This window comes from Corylus avellana, chromosome ca7 (genome assembly GCF_901000735.1).
Source record: "Corylus avellana chromosome ca7, CavTom2PMs-1.0".
Classification (NCBI taxonomy): Eukaryota; Viridiplantae; Streptophyta; class Magnoliopsida; order Fagales; family Betulaceae; genus Corylus; species Corylus avellana.
The window spans coordinates 9823032-9830986 of NC_081547.1; the positions used below are offsets into that span (position 1 = coordinate 9823032).

General features: G+C 37.0%; 1 protein-coding gene across 1 annotated transcript; it reads left to right on the forward strand.

The window, feature by feature from the left end:
• Positions 1-622: 622 nt before the first annotated feature.
• LOC132188223 (uncharacterized) lies at positions 623-6116 on the forward strand. The gene is made up of 10 exons (XM_059602632.1): positions 623-1154; positions 1579-1673; positions 2028-2095; positions 2181-2224; positions 2440-2517; positions 2608-2761; positions 4098-4247; positions 4426-4536; positions 4930-4995; positions 5683-6116. The coding sequence occupies exons 1-10, from the start codon at positions 853-855 to the stop codon at positions 5779-5781; spliced, it is 1167 nt and encodes a 388-aa protein (XP_059458615.1). The 5' UTR covers positions 623-852; the 3' UTR covers positions 5782-6116.
• The last annotated feature ends 1839 nt before the right edge of the window (positions 6117-7955 follow it).

The window sequence follows — 7955 nt, forward strand, 5'->3', positions numbered from 1 at the left end:
ATTCATTTTGTTTTTATATATAATATGTATAATATATATAAAGGTATACAGTTAGTGGTTATTAACCGCCTACCCCTAGAGCTGCTAATCGCATCACCCTTGGTGGTTAGCAATTTTTGATAACCACATACAAAAGTAATTATGCAGTTGGTGATTATAAGTGGTTATTAGGCGGTTATAACCGTCTTATTTGTACGCCATAGACTTTGTTGCAAACTCTCATTAAATAATATAGTTTTTTTTTTTTTTTTTTTCCTTTTCAGTCTTTTCTTTTTTTGGTTAATTTTAATCAATTCTTAGTAACAACCATTATAAATTTCTCTAACAACTATACATTATGAAAAGTCACACTTTCTGCTGTGATTTTAAAACGTGTGATTTTAAAAAAAAAATTTCAAAATGTCAAATTTAAAATATGATTTTAAAAAAATAATTTAAATCTAAAAATAGAAAAAAATTTATATTTACAAATCACAAATTTTTAAAAATGTTACTGAGGAATTAAAAGGTAAGCTCAACAACCAGCAACAAATGCGACTGTGTTCAACACTGTTCCTTCTTCCTCATGTCTTAATGATGGCCACTGACATTTACCACAAGAAGTAATCTCTCTCTCACAAACACAAACACACAAAATGACGCCGTTTGAACCGGTCCATTCAGTCTATCCTTTTCATTCTCAGCGCTTTATTGCCCTCCTTTTCTTCCTCTATGTCCCCCCCCCTCTCTCTCTCTCTCTCTCTTTCTCTCTAGGGTTTTGATATTGATTCTTCTAGACCCAGAAATCACGATTCACGAACACTCTTTCTCTCATTTTCCCTCAAATCACATACACGAGCTTTAGTCTATGATATGACTTCCACTTCCGTGAAGAACAACTTATTGCCTCCGGGCCTGGTTTCCAATCTTCAGGAAATCCTTAGCAAGAAGAACAATGAGGCTGACAAAGAAGGCGACCAATCCAAAGACAGCGCTGAATCCACCGAACCCTCGTCTTCCACCTCCGTTTCTGATGCTGCCGAGGCTGTAGACAGTTCCAAGCCCACTCTGCTCGTGACTAATGGCGACGGGATTGAGTCCCCTGGCCTTGTGTACCTTGTGGAAGCCCTGGTTCGTGAAGGGTTGTACAATGTCCATGTCTGCGCTCCGCAATCGTGGGTTCTCTCTTTGTCAACTTTTGGGTTTTTCTTGTGTTTCTTTGCTTCATTCCTGTTGGTGGTGTGCGGGTTATCTTTGATTAGAGCTTACGTTTTTCATTTTATTGCTTGTTTCCCCAATTTTTATCATCTGGGTGTGTAGCTTTTTCATTGCTTTTGATTGCTTATTCGTATGTTTTTGTGTTTTTTCGATTAGTTTTAATATGCGGCTATGTGGGCTTCTTTCATTTCAAGTATTATTATTTGAGTTTCTTTCGCATGTTTCTTTTAATTGACTCTTATGGGTATGAGGGTTTTTAAGTTATTTTTGGTTTCTTATTTGTATATTTTTCTATAGGTCTGTGGCTTCTTTCATTTGGAGTATTGTTTTTGAAGCTGGAATTGTATTTTGATCTCTTAGTTTATGATTCGGTTGCTTCAGGGACAAATCAGTGTCGGGTCATTCTGTGACTCTACAAGAAACGGTTGCTGTGAGTTCCGCTGAGATTAATGGTGCCACAGCTTTTGAAGTTTCAGGTATGACTGCAAGTCTTTGTTCCTACACTCTTATTTGCCCCAAGTTTTTTTCTTCAATGTATTGGGATCTGTAACTATTTTGTATTTGATGAATTTATCATTTCCTGTGTGTTGGTTTTCTTTTATGCGTTTAGAATTGGTTAAATATGATGTGGCTTTTATGATGGTCAATTTTCACTTTGAGGCAGATTCATCATATATATATGGAAAAGTTCAGTGATTTTTAGTTATTAATTGTAAATTTTTTTTTCCCTTGATTTTGGCATCAATGCACACCTGCAAATTTGATCTGGGTTTTGCGGTTTCATTGTGGTTACTGATAGTAATAGGCTTGGTCATGGTTCTTTTACTCAGGGACTCCTGTGGATTGTGTCTCATTATCATTATCCGGGGCATTGTTTTCTTGGTCAAAGCCTCTTCTGGTTAGCATTTATATGATGCCATCAATATGACTAAATATATATAGATTTTGCTATCCAGAAGATTCATGAATGATCTTATTTTCAGGTGATTAGTGGAATTAATCGGGGATCAAGCTGTGGCCATCACATGTAAGTTGCTAGTTTTATGCTTGTTTCTTATTCCATATTTATCGTGTTTTACTCAAGCAGGGTAAACTTTGGAGTTACCCATTTTATAAAGTTTATGTTTGTATATGTTTACTGTAGTTTTATCAGTTAAGTCTGTTTTTAATTTTTTCCCAGCGACTTTTAGCCCTTATTTGAAGACCTCTTCAAAGATATTTAATAACTGAAATGTCAATCAGGTTTTACTCAGGTGTTGTTGCTGGAGCTAGAGAGGCGCTAATATGTGGTGTACCGTCATTGTCAATATCACTGAACTGGTGACTTGACGATTCTTTGTCATAGGAATTCAATTTTTGTCTTCTGATTAATGTTGATAAGTAATTCTTTGGTGATATAATGTATTGTAGGAAGAAGGACGAAAGTCAAGAAACTGATTTTAAGGATGCAGTTGCTATTTGTTTACCTTTAATAAATGCAGCTATCAGGGATATTGAAAAAGGACTTTTCCCAAAAAGCTGCTCGCTGAATATAGAGATTCCTACTTCTCCTTTGACAAACAAGGTTTGCACCTTTAAAATATGCTAACTGAAAGTCTCTGGTACTGCACACTGAACTTTGAGCTGGTATTTAACAAAATATGGTATTGGATATAGATATTATTCTCATTTACCATTGTGTTGTTGTTTGTATTCAACACATATATTTAGGGTGTCTTTTGAACTCTTTTGAGGAAAGTTTCTTTTCTTCTGGGATTGGTGTTGAAGGTTATTAGGAGTCAGAACCATGTCCTGGTGAAAGGGTGTGAATAAAGCTTCAAAGTTATTATTAACAGATGCTGTCTTTAATACGTACCCAGTCTGCAGGGAGAGTAAATAAAATTAGGGTGCATTTGGTTTTCCATTCTCAAATTCTGTATGAATTGAAAACCCACCTTTTTTAAATCTTTTCAAAATTTTCTGGCATATTAGTGTACTAATGAAGTGTTCTTGGTCATATTAGATGAGTTGGTGACTGAAGATGACATAAGCAGTGTCATTTTTGAAGTATTTATGTTAAAATGGCCTAATCTAATTCTTGGAGAAAAAGGAGGTTGCAGTAAATGGCCAGTGTAAAATAACAGTGATCAACAGGCACTCTGGAAATTTGCATCTTCTGTCAAGCATGTAGAAGTAGCCAAGATAGTTTTCACTTTTCAGTGGGAATGTAATAGTCTTATTCATAGAACCATTGCAACTCTTGGTGCATGTGAGGCATGTGGATCTAAGATTATTTTCTTTTGTTGTGTTTTACCTCTTAGCTGCATACCATAAAATATTGCTTGGTGTCTTTGCTCCTCAAATTTTTTTCCTGCTAACTTTATAGGATACCTCAACGAAGTGTGATAACAGTGATCACATTCTTGTCACTGTTGTGCTGGAGTTCTACAGTTATTGTGCTTTAGTATATAGGCCCTATTTGGCTCCATTGGGTCAAAAGTTTGAAAGAAATTTTAATTTAGTGGAGTCTAAGTATTACATGCTTAATTCTGTGCAAATGTGCGGCAAGCTGGCTGGTGGAAACATTTTTTCCTCCTTTCAATTTAAGCAACAAAATTGTTAGATGTTAGTGCTAAACCATCTTCAAGTTTGACCCTGGTCCCTGGCACAAGCCCCTGATTGACTTTATCAGCTGAGCTGTATAGTTGGTGTTTTCTACCCTTCTATTCATTTAGATCCTCTTATAGGAAGCTGGTCTGTGTTATCTGCCACATGCTGAGTTATTGACTTTATTCATTCACTTGTTTTTGTAAATCACTGTGGCTTTTGATTTAAACTCTTGCTTTCAGGATATTAAATTTTCTTGGGAATCATTCTTTATGCTTCTCTCTTATACATGTGTGAAATCTTTTACTCGACAGGGTTTCAAATTGACCAAGCAAAGTATGTGGAGATCCACTTCTAACTGGCAAGCTGTTTCAACTAGCCGGTATCCTGCTGGACATTTCATGTCCAATCAACAAAGCCTTGGCATTCAGCTTGCACAGCTTGGCCGAGATGCCTCTGCTGCGGTCAGTAGCACTTACTGTCTTGGCATTTATATGTATATATTTTTTATAATTTCTAAATTGGAACTTTTAAAGGAAAAGTTTCTTATTAAAAATAGAAAAGAAAAAAAGAGTTAATTGGGGGTTTATACTTCATTTTTTCGATGTTCATTCTCGAATTTCTCTTCTTTCGTGTTTTCAGGGTGCAGCTCGCCGTTTGAACACACAAAAGAAGAATGTGGAGGTTGTTGAATCAATTGGAGCCGCTGGGAAAGCTGATTCCAACAGGGTGAAGAAGTATTTCCGGCTAGAGGTATTATATATATGTATAGCAAGTGGGGTTGCTTTTACAAGCGACATTATAAGTGATTTCTGATTGCTGTGAGAATACTTTTGATGGATTGCTATGGTTGAGAAATGGCAAAGGTGTTTAAACTTCTTTAAGAGAGCAGCTGCACTTGCTTCATTTACACTCCCTTCATCAATGAAGTTGCTTGAAATTGTTATATTGTTTGAAGATCTATGACATTTTGTAGTTCTATGGAAATGGTTGATATTGAAGTATGAGTCACTTTTCGTTTAAGTTGCTTCTAACAAATCTCTAAAAGTGTTACATACAGGGTGGACCTTAGCTTTAGTTCTGCAAATTGCAATTCTTCATTGGGTTGATGCTGATTGCCTTGCTGTTCTTGCCTTATATTTGCAGTTTCTGGATAAAGAGCAGGAAGAGACAGATGAGGATCTGGATTTCAGAGCACTTGAAAGTGGATTCGTAAGTAGTGTCTATGAAATTTTAAGATTCTTTTCTCATTATTGTGTCATTTGACCATATAAAAGTGGAACGACTAAATCTGGATTTTCAAGAGTATGTATCATTTGGGTGGGGTTAGCTTGGTTTTTCTCCTTTTTACTCTTCCCAATTTAAGGAATCGTAATAGATTACAGATAGGTCCCATATTAAAGAGTGGGTTCTGCTTGCCTGTATGATTGGTGACTATTGGAAAGGAATGAAAGAAAAAAGAAAAAGAAAAAGTTGGGCTCGTTTTCTGACGCCTTTTAGAGCAGTTTTTTGCTTTTTCGTAAAAAAGTCAAAAATATTAGCAAATAACTCAGCACATAAAACACTCAACCACTTTTATCTTTACGTCAAATCACAATTCTCCTGAGAGAGTTATGTTTCATGGAGCATGCGACATAGCACGTATGCATGCCATCATCTTTGAATGAATGGTACCGTTTTCATATTTGATTTTCTGGAAGATTTTTGGGTCCCAGTGTCATAATGAATTTCTGCAAGATTTATGAGTAAAAACGACGTATCAAGTTGACATTGTTGGACATCAAGCATGCCTTGTAGCATTTGCTTTTCTACGTAAATGAGATTCTTTTCTGCATGTCGTTTTCAATATTATTATTAGTTTACATGATTGCTGATCCCTGTGCCCCCCTGGAGCGACAGGTCGCAGTTACTCCTCTCTCTCTTTATCCACATGTTGAGATGGACATTCAAACAGCTGCTTCAGATTGGATCTCTGCTGCCCTTTCTGGAGAGCAATAAAAGCTTCTCCCCGTCCAGCCTCTGATTTAGTGTACATTTGGAATTTCTGATATATATATATAATTTTTATGGGTCTCCTGTTCTCGATAGTCTAATCTTTTTTCTCCATTGTTTCAGTTCTTTAGTCTCTTATTTGTGCTGTGGAGCAAATGCTTCTTGTAATCTTTTTGGCATGTTTTAAAAATGCCAGTTTGTTGTCTTGTTTTCTCTCTTTTTTTTTTTTTTGGTTGGATTTTTTTTTTCTTCAAAGAATTGTGGAGCAGTTTGTAATTGACGGGTACTTCTTTCATCTAATTTAAATTTAATATATAGGTTGACTGGGGATTTTGCCAGAACTTGTGTGTGTTCTATGACATTTAAACTTGATAATGCTTCTAAAAATTGGTTCAGATTTAATTGTAAATTGTAATAGAAAAAGATAATTTGATCCAAAATTCCCATTAAGCACCTATGGCAATCAGTTAAGCACAAATCTGAACCTTCATAGCTTTTGAATGTTGTTTTTTTAAAATAAATAATAAATCCCAAAGAAAGATAAAAAGGAAAATTCAAACTAACTAATTATACGCAGTTTTTGGTTGGTTCTTAACCAATGCACTAAAAGCCTCTCCATTCGATTAGCCATCAAAAATGCCAAATGGGCATGAATCCATTCATTCTATTTTGGCCCTCTGAACTTCTAAATCTTTCATTTTGGACCACTAAACCTTCAATTACTCTCAATTAGAACTCTTTCGTTAATTTTAGCCGTTAAAAATACCAAAAAAAGTTTGTCGCTTTCAAATATATATAAATTTTGTCCCTCATGGAAAAAGATAAGGACGTGAATGTTTCAGTCTAAGATTGGATGAGCTTTAAAATATATAAGCTTCTATTAAGAAAGGGAAGCCATGCAGCAACCTTGTGTGGGATATAATGTGCAGGGGACTTTTAACTGTTGGAATGAATTTATGCCGTTTACTAAGGTTTGAATTGCTGTGATATTTCAATATTTGAATTGCTGTCAATGATGAGATTATAGATTGTATTTCTTTGACGTAAATCTTGTTAAAATACACAATGGGATTGTCGAGATTTCGGTAAGTGGAATTTAAGGAATTTGCAATGATAGTGAAGGATGGAGATATGATGTTGAAGCTACAAGCGCGCTGTAGAGGCAAGTTGCGATCGATACGACTGGACTGGAAAGAAGCAGAATGGCTAATGAAGATTTTTGATGAGCTGATGGCCGTGGAAGACACAAGGGTCTTTAGGGATGAGTCCATTCGGAGTTTTCCACGTGTTAGTCCAGAAATGCTTCAATAGACACGGGAGTTTCCTGGTTTTAGAGGAGTATGATGGCAGAGTTAGACGAGGGAGAGTCTTCGTGCCTGAAGGAAGGAATAGGAAGGGCTGGGACCGGTTCCAGTCAGAGATTTGAATCACTGTTGATTATGTCCAGCCTTTCGTTGGGGATGCAAAGAAGGTAACGACTGGGAAACAAAGACGAAGCTTTTCAGAGGTTTTGATGTCTACGTCGAAACAGGGAGAGGAACCGTTTGGGTCTTTCGCAGAACTGATTGCGAGAGTTCCCAAATGACTATTGGGTGGCTCTGTTGAGAATGGTAAAACGTTGGGGCCGATTTTCTCTGTAGATTGCCATGTCAAGGAAGTTGAACTTGGTCCAGAGGTTCAGAAGTCTGTTTTGACGATAGGTCCGGTGGAGAGGACTGCTCTGAACAGTGGTGTTAGGTTCGAGGCAGTGCAGAAGAAATTTTCAAGTTCTGAGGAGAAAGTTTCTGAAGCAGATATTTCTGGAGCGTGCTATCCCTGTTGCGTGTCTGCGGAAGGGAAGGAAAAGCTGAAGAAATCTCTGTTGAAGTTACAGGAGGAGATCAGGATCTGCCTCGAAAGGATCGATTCAATCTCTCGTCCCCTTGTAGCTGTGGGGCTAGATCATTTGGGTCTACAAGAAACAGTGTCTTGGAGAACTCTAATGTGGGCCAATCCAAGAATTTGATTGTTAATCAGCCTAAGACCTAGCCCAAGGCCCATCCCAAGTTTTCGGTAGGCCAGAAGGATAAGGCTCCAGTCGTGGGTATTGGGCCCAGCAAGGTGCTGAAAATTTATAGCAGGAAGGCAGTGAAGTCAAACACTCCTGGGCCATCGGGCGCTTCATCTTCTTATACAGAGTC

Coding starts and splice junctions, on each gene's coding strand:
- LOC132188223 (XM_059602632.1), top strand. CDS start 853: ATGACTTCCACTTCCGTGAAGAACAACTTATTGCCTCCGGGCCTGGTT. Junction 2,096..2,180: donor CTTGGTCAAAGCCTCTTCTG/GTTAGCATTTAT, acceptor TCTTATTTTCAG/GTGATTAGTGGAATTAATCG. Junction 4,996..5,682: donor GAGCACTTGAAAGTGGATTC/GTAAGTAGTGTC, acceptor CTGGAGCGACAG/GTCGCAGTTACTCCTCTCTC.